The sequence below is a fragment of the Aotus nancymaae genome, unplaced genomic scaffold (assembly GCF_030222135.1).
Source record: "Aotus nancymaae isolate 86718 unplaced genomic scaffold, 86718_ANA_hifiasm-v0.15.2.pri h1tg000010l, whole genome shotgun sequence".
In the NCBI taxonomy this organism is placed as follows: domain Eukaryota; kingdom Metazoa; phylum Chordata; class Mammalia; order Primates; family Aotidae; genus Aotus; species Aotus nancymaae.
The window spans coordinates 61,094,797-61,116,546 of record NW_026988421.1 but is presented as its reverse complement, the minus strand read 5'-3'; the positions used below and the strand labels follow the sequence as shown (position 1 = coordinate 61,116,546).

Here is a 21,750-nt window from a genome sequence, read left to right as displayed (position 1 = left end):
GCCCAGCCCTTCTCCTCCCGCAGCGGCCCCTCACTTCAGGATCTCTCTAAGTGACAGTGAGTTCCAGGCACTTCTAACCCCTGCCTTCCCCTCACTACTTCTCCACTGCATTGCTGAGGCCCAGAGGGACAGAGGAGCCTAAAGATAATCAGGATTCCCACTTCCTTATTCAAGCTGAGTCACCTGTAAGCTACCAGAGCACTGTGTCTGGGATCATCAGTTCCACTGCAGGGCTCCTCAGTGACACGTCTGTGTGAGATCATCACCGAAGCCAAAACCATCCCTCAGGCACTCGAAAACACTGTCCTGGGGACACGGCCTTGCAGGGTCTCTTCTTCCGGGTTCATGAGTGTCTCTCAGGATGTATAAACTGTTGGTTCTGTTTCAATGAACTCTGTTTATGCACAACAAATCACGAGGAAAATGGGATCCCCATTCTTGATGAAGAAACTGAGGTTCTAGGAACATGAATGTGGACGGAGCCCATGCTGGGTGCTTTAACCTCCTACAGCCAAATCTGCACAACTATAAGGTAGCTGTTATGAACCCCACTTGAGGCTGTGGGGTTTAGCCAAATGCCTCAGGCACCCAGCAAGCAGAGCGACACTGGCTGACGATCCCAACCTCAGCACCCCTTCCCTTGCCCTCCTCTTCCTAGGAGGACCTGAGTATGGTCTAGAGGTTCTAACAGGAGCTTCCTGGCTGGTAACAGTGGCCAAGTCCTTGCCCAGAAAGAGAACAAGGCTGTCACACTGAACTAACTAAAAATAAAGCAGGCCCCCAATCCCTCGGGCTGAGGGCGGGGGGAACAGAACAGTCCTGGAATGTGGCAGGGCAGGCACAACAGGCTTACTTCTCAGCCTCCTGGTGGATGGCATAGGAAACAGCCAGCCTCTGGACCTCCAGTCTCACAATTCCCACTATCCCAAGGCACCTCCCGACAACAGGGAGAAAAGGATCTGAGTCCAGACAGGTTTATTCTTACTGCGAGACAACCAAACCCCAATGCTGTGGCTTGGAGATACTGCAGTGTCGGGACTGGACTGAGCTAGAAATCAAAAGACCTCAGGCCTCAGCCAGGGGCACTGCCTCCCTCTATGACCTTGACCAAGTCACTCAACCTCTTGTGTATTTCTATCAGTAAAACAGCAATCATGAAAACTGCCCTCTGGCCTCACATACCATACACAGAGCTACATGACACTTTAGACTTCTCAGAACATGGCATTTCAGCAACCCATGGTATCATTTTCATCTGTCCATCTGGCCAGGACACAGACATGAAGCTAGTCTAGGAGCTCTCACACAATCCAAGGCAAAGGCAGAATGGCACTCGGGACCCCTGCCCAGGCTCAGGGTTCTGCTGTCTGCCTACTCTGTTAGCCAGGAAGCTGCCAGCCTCTACCTGGCTACTCACGGTGCCTACAGGTATGAGCTCGGTGGGTAACAATGATAGCACCTGACATTGATACAGTTCTGTTCTGTATACTTTCCAAGTATTTCCTCATCCATTCTTTTTTTTTTTTAACCCCTCATCCATTCTCTAATTTGATTAAAGTGGTGGCAGAGAACAAGGCAGGAATCATTTACCTCATCTGACAGAAAAAGAAACAGAGGCCAGGCCAGGTACAGTGGCTCACACCTGTAATCCCAGCACTTTGGGAGACAGGTTGATGAATCACTTGGCCAGTTCAAGACCAGTCTGGCCAACATGGCAAAATCCCGTCTCTACTAAAACTATAAAAAAAAGTTAGCTGGGCGTGGTGGCGCCCTCCTGTAATGCCAGCTACTAGAGAGGCTGAGGCACAAGAATCGCTTGAACCAGGGAGGCAGAGGTTGCGGTGAATCAAGATTGTGTCAGTGCACTCCAGCCTGGGTGACAGAGCAAGACTCTGTCTCAAAAAAAAAAAAAAAGAAAAGAAAAGAAAAGAAAATGAGGCCTAAAGAGCTTGATGGTCACCTGACAATACTGCTCAAGCTGGATGGGTTCTTTCAAGATTATGGATTCCAGATGATGAAACTGAGGCTTACAGATGAGGAAGCTGAGGCCCAAAAGGACCCACAGGAACCCACTGCTTTAAATGCAGAGTGTAGGCTGGGCATGGTGGCTCACATTTGTAATCCCAACATTTTGGGAGGTCAAGGCGGGTGGATCACCTGAGGTCAGGAGTTCAAGACCAGCCTGGCCAACATGGTAAAACCCCAACTCTATTAAAAAAAAAACTACAATATATATATATATATATAAAAATGTAGAGTACAAACCCCTGACCCATGGAATTCACCATCTAGCAGAGCACTGTCCAACAGGAAGATAATATGAGCCACATATACAATTTTAAATTTTCTAGTAGCTACATTTAAAAAGAACAGGTGAGGCTGGGCACGGTGACTCATGCCTGTAATCCCAGCACTTTGGGAGGCCAAGGTGGGAGGATCACCTGAGTTCAGGAGTTTGAGAACAGCTTGCCCAACATGGTGAAACCCCATCTCTATTTAAATAAATAAATAAATGAACTGGTGAAAATAATTTTTTTTTAAGATAATCTCACTCTGCCACCCAGAATGGAGTGCAGTGGCACAATCAGGGTTCACTGCAGCCTCAAACTCCTAGGCTCAAGCAATTCTTCTGCTTCAGCCTCCCAAGTGAAATAATGTATTTTATTTAACCCAGTATATCCAAAATGTTGTTTCTGTATTTAATCAATATCAGAAAAAATTTTTTTTTTTTTTTTTTTTTTTTTGAGACGGAGTTTCGCTCTTGATACCCAGGCTGGAGCGCAATGGCGCGATCTCGGCTCACCGCAATCTCCGCCTCCTGGGTTCAGGCAATTCTCCTGCCTCAGCCTCCTGAGTAGCTGGGATTACAGGCACGCGCCACCGTGCCCAGCTAATTTTTTTTTTGTATTAGTAGAGACGGGGTTTCACCATGTTGACCAGGATGGTCTCGATCTCTTGACCTCGTGATCCACCCGCCTCGGCCTCCCAAAGTGCTGGGATTACAGGCTTGAGCCACCGCGCCCGGCCAAAAAATTTTTTTTTTGAAACAGGGTCTTGCTCCATCATCTAGGCTGGAGTGCAGTGGGTCAATCATGGCTCATTGCAGCCTTGACCTCCTGGGCTCAGGCAATCCTCTCACCTCAGCTTCCGAAGTAGCTGGGACTATAGATGTGTGCCACCACGCCCAGCTAATTTTTTAAATTATTTGTAGAAATGGGGTCTCGCTATATTGCCCAGGCTGATCTCAAGCTCCTGGGCTTAAGTGATCCTCTGGCTTCAGCCTCCTAAAGTGCTGGGATTACAGGTGTGAGCCACCATACCCAGCCTATACTAGAAAACTATTAACGGGCTATGCCATATTCTTTCTGTCACATGAAATTTTTGAAAGCCTGTGTGGAGTTTACACTCAAAATCAGACTTGCCACATTTTAAGAGCATAACAGCCACCTATGACTGGCTCTACTATTCTGGACACACAGCCCCAGCATTTCTGACATATCTCCATTATCAGAGCCTTGGGTGACTGTTTCTATGAGGAAGGCCGCTGCAATGTAGAACACACAGTAGTGGAAAAGAAACATCCTTCTTTCCCATCTTAGGGTTATGGCTGAGGCCCCTATAACAAAAGACAGAGTAACAAAAACAATGCATACAAATTAATCTAAGTTTTTAAATGACGCAGAAGCCTTCGTAAAGAAATGAAGGCCCAAAGAAACAGATAACTCTGGCCAGGCATGGTGGCTCACATCTGTGATCCCAGCACTTTGGGAGACTGAGGCGGGCAGATCCCTTGAGGCCAGGAGTTCAAGACCAGTCTGGCCAACATGGTGAAACCCCGTCTCTACCAAAAATACAAAAAGTAGCCAGGTGCAGTAGCAGGTGCCTGTAATCCCAGCTACTCAGGAGGCTGAGGTGGGAGAATTGCTTGAACCAGGGAGATGGAGGCTACAGTGAGCCAAGATTGCACCACTGCACTCTGGCCTGGGAGACAGAGGGAGAAACCCTGTCTCAAAAAAAAAAAAAAAAGAAAAGAAACAGGTAACCTTGCATATTTCTATATGCCAGGTTTGATGAAGAAGTGTGACTAGAGAAAGGGGAGATGATCTAATACTGATAAACTGGGAGGAGGGCCTGTTTGTTCAGATTCTTCTCTGTGTCCCTGTGTCTTCAGAGATAAGGATGTCCCTTTCCTCTGGGTATAGGGTAGACACCTTCTTGAATGAAAGTCTGATGACCTGTATCAGGGAAGAAGGGAAGGGAAAGGTGAGAGACCTAGCCAGTGGTGTCTTTGTCACAGCAGTAGCCTGGGTCTCCTACTTCACTCACCACAACCACCCAGACAGGGTCCTAGAAGGCACCAGGAGACATCAGAGGCATGAGGTCTGGGTGAATAACATGGCTGAAGACAAGCCCCATGTGTCAATCAGTTGATGGAATTGACAGCTGCTTATGGTGCCAACAGGCAGAGGCTAGGTGTGGGCATCACAAAGGAGCACAGGGGGCGGGAGTTTCATGCAGGTTAAGCATTGCCCTCCTGGGGGTCCTCTTTTAAAATGCAAACAAAGATGGGAGCAGGGAGACAAATGAAAAAAGAGATTTGAAAAACAGGGCAAATCCCTAACATTTCACTGTTAGTTACCTTATTGGACCCATTTCCTTCCCAAGTGGAAGGGGCCCATCAACACTAAGCAAATGGGCTGGGGGTGGGGCAGCAGGCACAGGCCGGAGATGCAGTGCTGATGCAGGGGAGGGGCAGGAGATGGGGCACAGGGAACCTGAGGGATCCCAAGCCAGTTCCCCGCTCTCCCACCCTAGTCTTTCCCTCCTTGGATCTGTTTCCCTAAACTGCAAAATGAGAGTTGAGTGTAATAATGGAAAGAACATGGGTTTCTGAGTTAGGGGACCAGCAGTAGTGTTCCTGTCCCTATCATGAGCTGTGTGATCATCAGCAAGTCAATTCACTACTTGGGGGGCCTTGGTTTGCTCACTCCTGAATGGAGATGATCCCTTTCTCAGGGTGATTAAAAGCAGGGGCTCTCCCAGGAATTCCATTCTTATATATGCACCTAAGAGACATAAAAGCATGTCTATAAAAAAAATTCATACACAATTGTTCAGAGCAGCATTACTCATAATAGCAAAAAGAATGAAAACAGTCCAAATGGACAAACAAAATGTGATACATAAATACAATGGAATAGTATTCAGCAATAAAAAGGAAAGAAGTGCTGACACATGCTACCACATGGATGAACCGCGAAGACATTATGCTAAGTGAAAGAGGCTAGACACAAAAGGCCACATTTTACATGATTTGATTTATATGAAATGTCCATAAGAGGCAAATCCATTTAAAAAAAAAAATAGATTAGTGGTTTCCAGAAACTAGGTGAGGGGAGAAATGGGAAGTGACTGCTAACAGGTAGTTTTTTCTGAGGTTGATGAAAATATTCTGGAATTAGATGGTGGTAATGGTTGGACAACCTTGTAAATGTGTTAGAAACCACTGAATTGTACACTGTGCAATGGTGTATTTCATGGTAGGTGATTTATAACTCAATTGAGAAAATAATAAAATCAGGAGCTCTGTCATCAGCCTTGATGAGGCTGAATGCTGGCTCTATCGTTCACTATCAGGGCCTCACGGTATGAAATCACACCCACCTCACAGGGACCTTGTGGGGATGTACCAAGCAAACACTCATGATGTCTTTAGCACAGTACATGGTAATGAACGCAACAATGACCGTTGGCTTTGGTTCACGAGTACTAGCAATGATTAAATAAGACCCCTGTTAAGGAAAAGAAAAGCTGAGCGCCTAGTAGGCACTGAATGCCATCTTCCCTTAAAGGTACCCTCAAGGTCTCCGAGTCTGGAGCCTATAATCAGAAACAGACTCAAGATGAACCTGAGCTGACATTTTCTGCCTCACACAGAGACAGCTCAGCTTCTGTTTGCAAAGGGCTGAGCTGCGGACTTCAGGGTTCAGTTTTCCCTACCACGTGGGTACAGCCACCCTCTCCTTTTACGGAAGACAGTCTGAGAGGCTGCTGGCTTGAGTTTTCTCTGAACAGAGCTGGGCATGTTTAGGCGACAGATAAGCCTGCCCTGCCTGGGTCGGATCCACCCGGGAAGAGAGAAAGTGTGTGCAAGTGAAAGGACACAAATGTGTTTCAATTCCCAGAAAAGTAAGGCCAGGTGCCTTACTTACAGGCTCATACCCATAATCCCAGCACTTTGGGAGGCCAAGGTGGGTGAATCACAAGGTCAGGAGTTCAAGACAAGCCTGGCCAATATGGTGAAACCCCGTCTCTACTAAAAAATACAAAAATTAGCTGGGCATCGTGGCATGAACCTGTAATCCCAGCTACTCAGGAGGCTGAGGCAGGAGAATCGCTGGAATCCAGGAGACAGAGGTTGCAGTGAGCCAAGACTGCACCACTGCACTCCAGCCTGACAGAGAGAGACTCTGTCTCAAAAAAAACAAACAATTTTCAGAAAAGTTTAACAGAGTCACCCCACAGCACCAGGGGCCATGGAGAGCCATCCTAAGCCTTTCCCTGCATCAACTGTCCCTCCCCAGTGCAGATATCTCAGCAGCAGCAGTCCATGGAGCTGTCAACTTCACTCAGTCAGACTCTGAAGCAAGGGCTATGATAAGGTAACTCAGGAAATGGGCTAATTTTAAACACAGCTCGAATGCTGTGATGTGAATGGAAATGACTGAGGAAGGAAACAGACTAAAACTCATCTATTACAAATTTGCAAAGGTTCCACCATAACAAGGGTCGGTGTGGAACCAAGACAACTTGCACATACTTCGGACGGGAGTGTGAACTGGCATGACTATGATGGTTATTTGGCAGAATCTCACATATAAGAAGAGGCACACATCTCTCCACCTGGTAATCCCAGCCCTAGGTACACAGCTTAGAGCCTAGAGAAATTTGTGCATTCACTGGATGAGTTGTTCTAGAGAAAGTTCACCAAGGCATTGTTTGTCATTTGAAACATTAGAAACACAAAAGCCGGGCGCAGCGGCTCACGACTGTAATCCCAGCACTTTGGGAGGCCGAGGCAGGTGGATCACAAGGTCAAGAGATCGAGACCATCCTGGTCAACATGGTGAAACCCTGTCTCTACTAAAAAAAAAAAAAAAATACAGGCTGGGCGCGGTGGCTCAAGCCTGTAATCTCAGAACTTTGGGAGCCCGAGGCGGGTGGATCACAAGGTCAAGAGATCGAGACCATCCTGGTCAACATGGTGAAACTCCGTCTCTACTAAAAATACAAAAAATTAGCTGGGCATGGTGGCGCGTGCTTGTAATCCCAGCTACTCAGGAGGCTGAGGCAGGAGAATTGCCTGAACCCAGGAGGCGGAGGTTGCGGTGAGCCGAGATCGCGCCATTGCACTCCAGCCTGGGTAACAAGAGCAAAACTCCGTCTCAAAAAAAAAAAAAAAAAAAAAAAAAGATACACAAATGTCCATCAAAAGCAGAATAGATAAATTAACCGTGGAGCCTTTATACTGTGTAAAAGCACAGAGCAGTTTAATGAAACAGTTAAAGAGATCAACATTTTTAAAGTAGCAAAAATGGCAGGGCGCGGTGGCTAACACCTGTAATCCCAGCACTTTGGGAGGCTGAGGTGGGCGGATCACAAGATCAGGAGTTTGAAACCATCCTGACCAACGTGATAAGGCCCCATCTCTACTAAAAATACAAAACTTAGCCGCGTGTGGTGGCGCACCTGTAATCCCAGCTACTTGGCAGGCTGAGGCAGGTAAATCGCTTGAACCTGGAGACAAAGATTGTGGTGACCCAAGATCGTGCCACTGCACTCCAGCCTGGGCAACAAGAGCGAAACTCCATCTCAAAAAAAAAAAAAAAATCTCAAAAATATAATGTTAAGCTAAAAGAAAGTAAATGGCGGAAGGATACATACAGTATAGCACCATTTATAAAAGTTTAAAAGTGGCCAGGCTCGGTGCCTCACACCTGTAATCCCAACGCTTTGGGAGGTCAAGGCAGGTGGATCACTTCAAGTCAGGAGTTCGAGACCAGCCTGACCAACAAGGTGAAACCCCATCTCTACTAAAAATATAAAAAAAATAGCTGGGTATGATCTCAGTTACTCAGGAGGCTGAGGCAGGAGGATCACTTAAACCCAGGAGGCAGAGGTTGCAGTAAGCAGAGATTGCACCACTACACTCCAGCATGGGTGACAGAGCAAAACTCCATCTCAAAAAAAAAAAAAAATGAAAAAAAGAACATCTGCATTTTTGTTATAATTCATTTGACTCCACCTTACAAAGTTTCTAAGTATAATATCCCTGATATGTACTGCTCACCAAAAGTTAATGTTATCTCCAGAAAACAAGATCTATCGAACTATAAACTTTTTACCTATTTTTCTTTAAGATCAGCTACAATGAACACAACCTAGTGTATATTAATTGACTTCATAAGATCCCACTATTAAGGTTTACTAGGCCAGAAGGCAGTGGGCACCTGTCTTGCTACTCCAGACAGACTAACACGTCCCCAGGGCTGGGGATGGGAGCAGCTTCCTGAAGCACTTAAGAAGCTAACATCTGCAGCCTAGCTGTAAGCAGTTCCTAGCCTAGGGATTTCCCCCACAAGGTCTGACCACACCAAACTGTGGGCCCTCATAGCCGTCTATGCTTTGCACATATAACACAGCAAATATTGTATTTTTGTAATTATTATTTTTTTTGAAACAGAGTATCACTTTGTCACCCAGGCTGCAATGCAGTGGCTCAATCTCAGCTTACTGCAACCTCTGCCTCCCAGGTTCAAGTGAATTCTCTTGCCTCAGCCTCCCAAGTAGTTGGGACTACAGGCATGCACCACCACGCCTGGCTAACTTTTTTGTATTTTTAGTAGAAGGGGTTTCACCATGTTGGTCAGGCTGCTCTCGAACTCCTGACCTCAAATGATCAGCCCACCTTTGCCTCCCAAAGTGCTGGGATCAGGCATGAGCCACCACACCCCGTCAGCATACATTGTATGCTCTGTGAGAACAGGAACCATTTCTGCCTTGTTTATAGTTGTCACCCCAGCCTAGCACAGTTCTCTGCACATAATTTTAAAAATCAAACATTTTTTAATGAAATGATTGAGCTCCTGTGATCAGATTTGTTTTTCAGGGTTTTCAAATCACTAAGCACTTTTAGGGAGGCTGAGGCAGGAGGACTGCCTGAGCCCAGGAATTTAAGACCAGCCCAGGCAACATGGTGAGACTCTGTCTCTATAAAAAAACAATATAGCAGTGAACTGCTCAAAAAAAAAAAAAAAAAGACAAGAAAAAGAAAACAATAAATCAACAAGCAGTTGCAGTTGAGCATGCCAGCAGTCTGAGCCCAGGAGTTCAAGACCAGCCCAGGCAACATGGTGAGATCCTGTCTCTATAAAAAAACAATATAGCAGTGAACTGCTCAAAAAAAAAAGACAAGAAAAAGAAAATAAATCAACAAGCAGTTGCAGTTGAGCATGCCAGCAGTTTGAGCCCAGGAGTTCAAGACCAGCCTGGGCAACATGGTGAGACTCTGTCTCTATAAAAAAATAACAATAAATCAATAAGCAGGTGCCGGCAGTCTGGCCACTAGACTGATTCTTGGATATAGAGGTGTACAGCTCCCTGTCTTTATCCATGTCTTCCCTGGGGCCTTCTCAGGCATGCTCAGAGCTGATTCCAGTGGCTAAATCTATCCGCCAGGAATCCCTGACTGCAGATACACACAGAGACAATTCCAGTCATGCCAAATCAGTCTTCTAAGGGGAAAGCTGCCTATGTCTTCTCCGGAGAACAGCAGGAGCGTAGGAGCATGGCACAGCTTGGCCAGATGTGAAGGCACCTCACAGCCACCCCGCCTGCCAGTTTATTACTTCACGACATTCCCAAACTATCCAACCAAATAAAGTGATGGGGTTTCTCTTGGGAGAAACCCTAAGAGTATCTAAGGTAGAATAGGCAGGGATTATAAAGTCAAGATTCGCCAAGAAGCTCTCATTGAATATTTGCACAACATCAGAATTAAGACGTTATGAGACACTTCTCTTAATTTTCTTTTTTTTCAGACAGAGTCTTGCTCTATCACCCAGCGTGGAGTGCGGTGGCATAATCACAGTATTATAGCTCACTGTTTTGGGATCGATCTTTTGAGCTCGATCAGCCTCCTGAGTAGCTGTGACTACAGGTGTGTGCCACCACAGCAAGCTAAAAAATACTTTTTTTTTTTTAAGATGGGGTCTCATTTTATTGCCCAAGCTGATTTTTCATAATTTTCTCTTTTTTCTTTGCCACTCCAAGAATCCACAGATTTTTTTTGTAATTTTCTAACTCTCACCTCTCTCACCCCTGAGAAATAAGGAAAAGCCGTTTTTTTTTTTTTTTTTTTTGAGATGGAGTTCAGCTGTTGTTGCCCAGGCTGGAGTGCAATGCCATGATCTTGGCTCACTGCAACTTCCGCCTCCTGGGTTCAAACGATTTCCCTGCTTCAGTCTCTTTTTTTTTTTTTTTTTGAGACGGAGTTTCGCTCTTGTTACCCAGGCTGGAGTGCAATGGCACGATCTCGGCTCACTGCAACCTCCGCCTCCTGGGTTCAAGCAATTCTCCTGCCTCAGCCTCCCGTGTAGCTAGGATTACAGGCGTGCGCCACCATGCCCAGCTAATTTTTGTATTTTTAGTAGAGATGGGGTTTCACCTTGTTGGCCAGGATGGTCTCGATCTCTTGACCTCGTGATCCACCCGCCTCGGCCTCCCAAAGTGCTGGGATTATAGGCGTGAGCCACCGTGCCCGGCCTTCAGTCTCATAAGTAGCTGGGATTACAGGCGCCCGCCACCACACTGGGCTAATTTTGTATTTTTAGTAGAGATGGAGTTTCTCCATGTTAATCAGACTGGTCTCAAACTCCTGATTTTAGGTGATCCTCCTGCCTCAGCCTCCCAAAGTGCTGGGATTACAGGCGTGAGCCACCGCACTCGGCCTTTTTTTCTTCATTTAACGCTTGCTTTTGCAGCTGGAACACATGGACTCTAAGGAATGGACCTTGGGCAGCCCTTTAATTGCTAAGCCTACTCTCCCCTGTCTTCCTGGGCCAAGTACTCAAGGACTCCTGAGTTCGGCCATTGGACTAATCTCACCTGTTTGCTCACCTACTAGTGGAAATCGCTTACAGTTATGGGGATCTCACCCAGAGAAAATCCACTGGCATCTGCTCAGCATTCTGACAAGCCTGGAGGAAAGGAAGTCTAATTTTTCTTTAGAAGCCAAGTTCTGACTTTCCTGGACTCATCTTCCTTTTCTAAACAAACAGAGCACTATGCAATCCTTTGCCCTGCTCCAAGTTCCTAATGGCTAAACCAAGTGGAAGAAGCTGGGGAGATGAGAGGAGTGTTTAAAGTTACGTAGAGGGGGCCGGGCGCAGTGGCTCACGCCTATAATCCCAGCACTTTGGGAGGCCGAGGCGGGTGGATCACGAGGTCAAGAGATCGAGACCATCCTGGTCAACATGGTGAAACCCCGTCTCTACTAAAAATATAAAAAATTAGCCGAGTATGGTGGGGCGCACCTGTAGTCCCAGCTACTCGGGAGGCTGAGGCAGGAGAATTGCTTGAACCCAGGAGGCGGAGGTTGTGGTGAGCCGAGATAGCGCCATTGCACCCCAGTCTGGGTAACAAGAGCGAAACTCCGTCTCAAAAAAATAAATAAATAAAATAAATAAAATAAAATAAAGTTACGTAGAGGTCAAAGAACCCAGCCTCTAGCTGCAGAACTAGCAGGTGTCCAGGATTGTGATGAATGGAATCCTTCACAAGCATACATATGCCTCCCTTTCCTCCTAAAGGCACTAGAAGAGTGAAAGGAACATATGTGTGTTGTGCTTAGCTCAGCCCAATGCCACGACACCATCTTCAGCAGCACCCATTAACCAATTTATGCAGATTTTGTATGGATAATGGGGTTCCAAGCTGGGATGTCAGACATCTGAGCTGTTTCAACCCAGAATATATTCTTATGGAGCTGAATTATTGATGTGCCTCACAGGCAATGAGGAGAAAAATGACACCCTTTTTCATGTTCACATTTGGATTCAAAGCAATAACAAAAACTTCTCCAGCATGGTCCCCACCTTCCCTTCTCCTACCTCTGGCTCAGAGGACAAGAAGATAGATGAGGGTTACTGAGGGATGTCAGGTCTGTCTCCAGAACCCACGAGGCTGCCTACGGCTGGAGGGTTGAATCATCATGGCCGCCCACACTGGGTGCTAACCATCCCCACCAGGTACCTGCTGGGAGGCAGCCAGGGTCCAGCCCCCAGGAAGAACAGGGAGTCCTGCACCTTTACCTGGCCTTTCCCATGCTGAGTGGTAGGTGGAAAGAGCTGGTCTCTAAGGAGTCCTGGACCCCAGAAAAGCAGATGTGGTCCTCCAGCATCTGCACACTTAGGTAAAGCCAAGTAGGTCACTGGAACAAGTACCCACTATGTCACTGTCCTTAGAAGGCCCAGGCTAGAGTGCAGTGGCACAATCATAGCCACGACCACGCCCACAGACAGCAGTGCCACATAGGCCACTATGCAAAAGGTAGACCTCCCTGGCAGGAATCCACATACTCCCCTACAGAATGCAACATAGGAAGTCTTTGGTGAAATGCAAGCAAACATCCTGTTTTTAAGAATCCCCTTGACACACAACATCTGGTGGAAACCTTGGCCTCAAGACCCTCTTCCAGCAAGGTTCTGGGGTGAGAGAAGGGAAGGATATCAGAATCCCAACCTCAGAGTGAGGAGGGATGGAAGGGTCACACACTTTGGAACCTACAGGTGTCTGGGAGATAGACTATGCATCCATAGATGTGAATTGAGCTACCCAAGAGTATGGAGAGCTCTGGGCCCACACTAGACACCGTATGTCTGAGAAAACATGTCCCATGGAATGCAGTCCAAACCTCAGCCCAGCTCAGCTGCTGGAAGCCACTGGCAGCCAACAGTCACACAGGTGGTGAGTGTGGACGCTAGAGGTTTACAAGGTCACCCAGGCACCTGCCAATCCAGCAGCCCACTGTCTTGAGCTATAGAGGACACTATGTGCAGGAGGACGTGAACTCCTCTTGGCTTCAGGAAGCCTGTTCTGGGTACGTCTTGCCATGCTGGGAGAACTATCTCCCTGGTCCAATGGGAAGAACATCAGTGATGCACACCACCACTGGAGAAAACTCATGAAATGCACACACTGGCCCATACGGCTCCCAGGGCAGTGGCCAGAAGGAAGCTCCCGGGTGCTCCATGGGGGCAAGTGTCTCGAGTGCCACAGACTGACAACCCCAGAGACCAACAACCCCAGAGTCCTTGCTTCAAGCCATGAAGAACAGTGGCAGATTCCATTCCCAAGCCTATCTCCTACCTACCTCACTCCCACCCACTATGGGATCCAAGATCAGAGCAGGATCCCAGGGGCCTCATCCCTCAGTACCCACTGCCTCCTGGAAGCTGACCTCCAGGGGGACCCTGATGAAGTTCCTGAGTGAAGGAACTGGGAGACCTGGATCTGACCCGCTGGCTCTGCCTCTAACTCACTGGATGACCTTGATAAGGTCGCTGCCCTCAGTAGACTTGTTTCTGACTGTGCTAGATGAGGAAGTCATCTTAGATGGACGGAACACCCTGTGGCTTGCAGGGCAGAAAAATCAAGGCCTATCACTCCTGCCTTTCACCTGTAGAACTCCACCCCTCTGAACTCCAAAGTCAAGATGACTTTGCCAGTCCATTGGAGCTAACCCCAGCAATAACATCACCACGTTCAGGGTGAGTGGGCCAGGAGCCTGGACCAGACCTGGCACTGATAAAATGGACGTCTTTCCCTACAGCTTAGGCTGTTTTTTAAAAATAATATGGTAGCAAAGCTGGCAGAAACAAATACACCTTTAAGACTTGCGAGCAGACAGTATTTATACTAAGATGTCAAAGGCAGCAACACCTCAGGCCAAGAGGATGCATGCGGCGGAGTGCTAGAGCAAGCATGCCACAAGCTTACGCTCCACCCAACTCAAATGACCAGTCTCTTATTTGAGCTCCTGTGCTGGCTAGAAATTACAGCTTAAGAGTAATAAAAAATTCCATTCAGACAAGCCGCTCCAGACACGAGGCCTATGAGCAAAGTTTCCGGTGGCCTTGCTGCCCCTCCCCATTCCAGGAAGCCGGGCGGGTCACCTCGTCCTCAGATTAACAAGCAGCTCAAACAACTGGAAGAGTCTGGTGACAGCTTCTCAGGGGCACCCGACAACCTCCGCCAGGAACCCCCAAATATAGGAGGTCTGGCCTCCAGCCAGCACCCCCGCCTGCTGCTCGCTCACTTCCCCAGCATCTCCGTGATCACACCTCCTCCCACGGCGCTCGGACCCTCCCAAACAGGCCCTGCGGAAGGGCCCACCGGCCCCCACCGGCCACCTCCCCGCACAGCCCGGGGGCCTGACATCCAGGGCCCGTTTCAAGGACACTGCAGAAGGCAGCCCAGTCTCGAGGGTCTTTCGCCCGGCTGCCCCCCTCCCAACACTCACACACACAGAGACACTGAAATGCAGGGAGAATCGAAGGCGAAGCCTTTCCCCGCGCCCTGCAGTCCAATTCGATGCTGGCCCGGAGAAGGCCGGCGCCGGAGGATGGAGGCGGCGGCGAGCGGATGCCGGAACGAAAGGCTGAGGCCGGGACGCCGGCGGCGGCGCGGGCCGGGGCTCACCTTTTTGACTTGGTCATCCTTCAGCTCCGTGAAGTAATAGGCCAGGAGCTGTGCGGCGATCATGCTGGCGGTCGGGGGTGCAGGGCGGCAGGCGTGGGGCCGGTCGCTCCTCCGCAGCCTGGGCGAGCTGTGGTCCTCCAGCGGCTGCTCGGCGGCTCCTCCTCCTCCTCCTCCCGCAGCTCCTCCCCCTCGGCCCGGGGCGCGGCGGCAGCTCGCGCGCTCCCGGTTTCCGCGCTCCCGTCCTCGGGAGGGTGACAGCCGCCAGCCGGCCCACCTCCTCCGCGCCCATTGGCTGCCATGCGCCTCTGCAGCGCCGGGCGGTGGCGTCCAGGCCGGGGAACGGGGACGCCGCGGCCGCTCCCTCCCGCACCGGAAAGGGGGCGGGCGACGCTGCGAAATCCCCCCGGCCCTGCATCACCCTGCACGTCCCCCACGTAGGGAGCCGAAGCGTGGCGGCGCCGGGTGGGCCGGGACAGGCGACGAGGTGCGAGGCGCAGGCTGGAGGCACCGCCCGGGTCGGCTAGGAAGAGAAGCCCCTAGGGCTCCGTCTAGGGACGGGCAGCCCCCGCGGCAGGAAGGCGGTCCCATTCCTCGGAAATTAGGGCTCGCCCGTAGGAGTCCGGCGGACGCAGCCGTGCCGGAGGGGGCTTGCAGAAGTGGGCGTGGAAAGTGGGCGGAAGCGGGAGCCCCGGACGCTACGCCGTCCTCGCACCCGGTCCCGCTCCTGTCTCGCGGCGGCCGAAGGCACCGCCCCACCTGGGTCTTCAGCGGCGGTGCATCACCCCTCCCTGGCTTGCCCAGTCTAATCTCCAGCTGGCAGATTTGTACCGCTAAACCCAAAGCGACACCCCAGAGCACTGGTCCCCGAGTCACCGGCTCCTGAGGCTCTCCCTCAGGGCGCACTCCCTCTGGGCGGGACTTGCGCCACAGGCCGCGGCCTGTCCCCATCCTCCCTCTTGTTGTTGGGCACCCGGGCCCACTGGGACTTGGGGCACGGTTCAGCCACCCCTCCCAGGTGCAGTGTTTTCCACTTTCCCAGAGCAAGTTAGGTAGGGTGGCAGGAATCCCTAGAGGTCGTACCAGGACAGCAACTTTAGGATTCTTAGATTGTTTCTGTGTTCCGGAAGCCACCAGGTGCCTTAGTTCCTTACAAGATGACAATAATGAGCTCAAATATAACAAGTGGTTGCTATTCTGATTGGACAGGTAAGGAAATTGAGGCTCTCACTGATTGGACAGGTAAGGAAATTGAGGCCTCAGTCTTGCTGGACCAGCCAGGAAGTTATAGCGCTAGGATTACAGCTTGGATCTGTGAATCTTCTTTTTTTTATTTTATTATTTTATTTTTTATTTTTTTTAAAGATGGGGTTTCACCATGATGGCCAGGCTGGTCTTGAACTCCTGACCTCAGGTGATCCACCCACCTCAGCCTCCCAAACTGCTAGGATTACAGGTGTGAACCACCGTGCCCGGCTTGGATCTGTGAATCTTCGAAGCAGATGCTCACCCCTAGGTTTGCTGTGGTCCCGGTTGTTTGTATAGAGCCTCCACTGCCTAAATCGGTCGCTTTCCTGCAACCAAGTCTGCACCGTATGGTGCCCTGAAATCCAACTCCCAACCAACCTCTACCCTAGCTCTTGACTTTAGGACCCCCCTAGCCCTTGACTAGGCCTAGCAAAGGTACACTCAAATCAGAGGGAGGGACGACTTAGGTGCAGGAACTCCAGGGGCCTGCCAGCAGTCATGGAAAAGGAGGAGCTTAGAGGCAGTCAGGAGACCAGAGCTTCCAGTCCAGGTCACAGTCCCCACCCCCTGCCTTAGGGCCTATGCCGAGGGGCATCTCAAATCAAGTCTGAGACTGTGTCCTCATTCATAAGATGAAGACACTAGCACCTGCCTCCCCACCCTTGATTGTTGTGTAATACTGTACACAAAACACCTGCACATAATATACGCTTAAGGAATGGTAGGTGTTATAGAACTGACTGAGAAGTTAAAGTGGTTCAAGCCGGCCGGGCGCGGTGGCTCAAGCCTGTAATCCCAGCACTTTGGGAGGCCGAGGCGGGTGGATCACGAGGTCAAGAGATCGAGACCATCCTGGTCAACATGGTGAAACCCCGTCTCTACTAATACAAAAAAATTAGCTGGGCATGGTGGTGCGTGCCTGTAATCCCAGCTACTCAGGAGGCTGAGGCAGGAGAATTGCCTGAACCCAGGAGGCGGAGGTTGTGGTGAGCCGAGATCGCGCCATTGCACTCCAGCCTGGGTAACAAGAGCGAAACTCCGTCTCAAAAAAAAAAAAAAAAAAAAAAAAAAAAAGTGGTTCAAGCTTCAGACACTCTCACTTGCATTCCTACCCTTCTAGGCCCTGGGAGAGCCTAGCAATTTGATATTTATATATTTATATTTGAATTATTTTCCAAAGAGAACCCCAATTTATTTAAACTTCAAGCCCCACAAAACCTGGATTTGCCCTGGATCATAATTATAAACCAGGAAGAAAGATTTTCTGGCACACATCAAACACTTGGAACAACCTACATGGCCATAAAGCAAAATGGAGTGAATGAGAACAAGATGGTTTTTCTCAAGTGCCATTTGATTTGAGTTCTGCAGATCTGCCAAGCTCACAAACCTGGAAACTCCTTGAAGATGGAGGGCTGTGTTTTGCTAATTGCTCTGTCTCCCACGCAAGCCCAGGGCCTGGCACTTGGCAGGCTGAATGAGCCTAGCGCATAATCAAAAATATGGCCCTTCACCCAGCCACCAGCCAGTGCCATCACCCACTCCCAAACCCTTGTTACAACTCCTATCTGAGCTGGAGCCAGGGAGAAGCTGATGCCTGGAAGAGCCAGGTTACCCTGAGATGTCCTGTTTGCAGGCAGAAAGGCTGCCTCTGCTTTCTCTTCCCTGGCCTTTGAGAGGGAAACTGCTTCTCAAAGTGACTCATTCCTCCCCACCCACTGAATGCAACCAGGTCCCAAAGCCTGTCAATATTTCCTGAGAAATATCTCTAGGCCTGACCTCCTGCCACTTCCCAACTCCCAGTCCTCATCTCCCTGTGCCAGAAATATTACAAGAGTCTTCTAGCTGTCCTCCTCTGCTCCTGGCCTCACGCCATCCAAGCCATTCTGAGCACCAGGTCACATTAATCCTGCTAAAATGCAGCATAATCATGTCATGACCCTTCCCTAAATCCCTTCATTGCCCCCTCCTTCCTGAGAGAGCCAATTTAAACATCTCTGCCTGGTTTCCAAGGCCTTCTGTAATCTGACTCCACTCTTTCCCACTTATCTCTTCCTCCATGCTGGCCACAGCAAGGCCACTTCCCACCGCCCTCTGCCCCCGCCAAATCCACTCCATTTGTGCACCGCTCATATTCCCTCCCTTGTCCTGCCTTCTCTACTCACCTCTGCCTGACCAAACATTCCCTCTCATCTAAGCCCCAGCTTGCCCACCTTCCCTGGACCACAGCTACTCACCCAAATCTCCCAGGCCTCAGCACCTCGACAGGGCAAGCTCAGGCCGTGCTCACAGGCCATCTGGATATACACCCAGACTCCTCTTTACAGGGCAGGAACCTGGGACACCACAGGTGGGCCATCTTGCCCTGTGTCAGCTTGTGGTAGAGTTTGGAGCCAGGCCTCCAACCTAGTCCTGATGCCCAGCCAGTGCTCTGTCCATCCCACCCCCAACCCCTCATGCAGCCTGGGCCTCAGATAAGTAACACCGAGTCATGACTGACTAACTGATATGGGTGACTGTCTTCTAGGGGGCTGGTTCTATCTGCCCCAATCAGACAGCTTCCTGAGGCCAGAGCCCATGCTGCACTGCTGTGTCCCCTCTCTGTTGTTCCAGCAATGACTTCACAATTTACCTCTTTTTGCTGTTCCATAGCTCTTAGATCCCTGCTAAGGCTCCTTGACAGTTACTCCATGGATCCTCAGTAAGACCGCAACCCACAGGGATTCCTTAGTTCCCTCCCTCTCCAGGTGACCCTCCACTTCCCTTCAAGTTCCCTGAATTCTCTCTATTCATTTACTGTGTGGTTCTTTTTACACAAGTTGGGGTTGGAGGGACCAGTGCCAGGCTGCCACCCCAGGAAATGCACCTGCCTATAAGACAGTGCAGTCTGCCTTCTAAGTTGGAATGTCTACACCAATTCCCATCGACCCATGGCACTAGGAATGTTACTTCAGGAATGATCTCCAACAGTTAACAGCTGTACCTCCCGCACCTGAGAGCACACTCCAAATAGCAATGTTTGCATAACATTGACAGTTTGCAGAGCAATTTCTCATTTATTGCTTCATTTCTCCTGATAACAGCCTGGTGAGGTTATAAGGGCAAATACCATTATCTGCACTTAATCAGTCAATGAGGATATGAAGGTTAAAGAGCTTGGATGTTTTGGTTTTTTTCTTAAATTGAAACGGGGTCTCACTATGTTGCCCAGTCTGGTCTCAAACTCTTGGGCTCAAGCGATTCTCTTGCCTTGACGTCTGAAAGTGCTGGGATTATAGGCGTGAGCTGCTGCACGCAGCCCTATAGAGTTTGTTAAGGTCTCAAAGAGAGCAAGGAAACAAAAATTAAGACTAGTGCCTAAACCGTTGGAGCATCTTGGAATCCTGACACTGTGGAACTGTCGTGCACAGCCTGTCCTAAAGAAATGCCCCAGAGGAGATCCCAACCTAGCATTTCTATTAGTTGCATCAGTGGTTTCCAGCCTGGCTGCACCAAAGCCACCTGGGGAGCTTCTACAAATGCTGATGTCCAAGCCCCATCCAGAGACTGAATTGATGTGAACTGCAGTCCAAGTATCACTTTCTGAAAATTCCCCAGGTGAAACTCAGGTGCTGCCAGGAATGAGGACTGATTTAGACCCTAACTTTCCACGGAACATGTGGAAGAAATGTCTAAAATGAATTGACCCATAATCCTTTTAGCAGCTTCTCTGGGATGCTGAAAGCAATTGCTCCAGGGTCTTAGTGGCTCTGCAGCTGAGCACAGTGGGGTGAAGTTTATCGTGACTCTCATCAGTGTTTCAGACAGTTCTGCTTCCTTCGGGAGAAGGCTGCTGAGGAGTCACAGGCCACCCAGCCCTCGGAGAGGCTGGAGTTGTAAAATCACATTCTCAGTCTGTCTCCTTTTCTCTTTCACTTGCCCAAAATCCTGCCCTCCAACAACGTTATAATGGGGCTAGTGTAAACCAGCAACTGCCAAGCTAAAACTGTGGGCTATAACATCTTATTTGGCCCACTTGATATTTTATAAATTTGGGCCTGCCCTTAAAAAAAATTAAGAAATTTCACTTTAAAATCTAGATTTCAGGCACCTAAAGGTCAACTCACACAGGACCCATTTGATCCTATAGCAACATGATCATCATGGCACTAGCTCCTTATCTCAGCTAGCTCCTTCCCCGAATCCACTGGAGCTGAGCAGCCACTGCCCTCTTTAGACAGGGCAGGGGAGCTCCAGCAGCCCAGGCCTCACCCAGCCCACTGACTGACACTGCTGACTGGCCCCTGTAAGGCATTGACATTTTCAGCTCCTAATAATTGGAATTTACCAGCAAAAGCCTCCTATTATCAGGGCCAGAATTAGGATGAGCCAAGAGCCATGCCTAGGATGCAAGACTTAAATCTTGTACTAGGGAGAGGGCGAAAAAAAAATTTTTTTTTTAAATCTTGTACCTGAATCTTTCTCTATCAGTGCCTCTCTTGCTTCACCCAAGCTCCAGTCTGCTCAGGTGTCATAAAGGCCCCTGCCAGCCTTACTCAACCCTCACCTGTTCATCTCCACTCAGAGAGGCCCTGACCCCTCAGGGACACATTTCCCACCTTTTGTCCCAAGGAGAAGAAGGAAACCAATATAATTCACCCAAAATATGGCTCCCTCGTATAATGAATATTTTGAAAGAAAGGCCCTTAAAGACCAACTGACACTGGAAGAGACTGCCCCACCTCCAAAGGGAAAGGACTAAAAGACCAGAAGGATGCCCCTAGGAGAACAATTTCTTTCCATCCCCTTCCTGTTATCTGGTTCTCTATTGCAGAAAAGAAGACTGAAGAATAACCACATCTGGAGGGATAAGATGCCTGTCTGTCTCTCAGGCTCATCCACTTTCCAAAAAGAACCATTTACAAGTTAATCTCAGTTCTCTGATCCCTTCTTTCTCCGGAAAAATCATGCACAATTACAGAAATACCATATTCCCCATCTCCTTACTTTGGGAGGCTAAGGTGGATGGATCACTTGAGGTCAGGAGTTTCAGACCAGCCTGGCCAACATAGTAATATCTGGTCTCTACTAAACATACAAAAATTAGCTAGGCATGGTGGTGCATGCCTGTAATCCCAGCTACTCCGGAGACTGAGGCAGGAGAATCACTTGAACCCGGGAGGCGGAGGTTTCCATGAACCAAGCTCATACCACTGGCCTCCAGCCTGGGCAACAGAGTGAGACTGTCTCAAAAAAAAAAAAGGTTATATAAGCTTCTGTACCCCATTGAAGGGTTAGGGTAAGCACTCTGTTGTCTTCTATGCATATTAGAAAATGTGTATGCCTTTTCTCTTAATCTGCCTTTTGTCTGTTGACTTTTCAGCAAATCCACAGAGTGGGAAGGGGTAGTTTTCTTTTGGCCCTACAGGGGCTTCTACTCCCCTTTGGAGGTAGAAGTCCTTCAAGAGAGCCAAAGAAATCTGAGTCCCACACTGTCCCTTTCTAGACATTTCATCCTCATTAAATTGCCTCTGAGCCTGACAAGAGTCATAGGCATACAGAAGTGTAGTCTGGGCTGGGCACGGTGGCTCATGCCTGTAATCCCAGCACTTCGGGAGGCTGAGTAGGGTGGATCATGAGGTCAGAAGTTCAAGACTAGCCTGGCCGATATGGTAAAACCCCTGTCTCTACTAAAAATACAAAAATTGGCTCATGCCTGTAATCCCTGCACTTTAGGAGGCCAAGGCAGGTGGATCATGAGGTCAG

The 21,750-nt window shown here is 49.2% G+C and overlaps 1 protein-coding gene across 3 annotated transcripts in view; it reads right to left on the bottom strand.

Annotated features, from left to right (window-relative positions):
- The window catches only part of HK1 (hexokinase 1), a 117,410-nt gene that overhangs the window by 70,405 nt on the left and 25,255 nt on the right, over positions 1-21,750 (bottom strand). The window contains exon 1 of one of the 3 annotated variants that reach the window (XM_064374221.1): positions 18,243-18,488. The exons of 1 other annotated variant lie outside the window; for it this stretch is intronic. In XM_064374221.1, the coding sequence (XP_064230291.1) occupies positions 18,243-18,302 (60 nt within the window). In that variant the 5' untranslated portion in view covers positions 18,303-18,488. Of the gene's footprint in view, positions 1-14,760; positions 14,925-18,242; positions 18,489-21,750 lie in introns of those variants that run through there. One more of the 3 variants, XM_012451435.2, reaches the window with a different exon arrangement.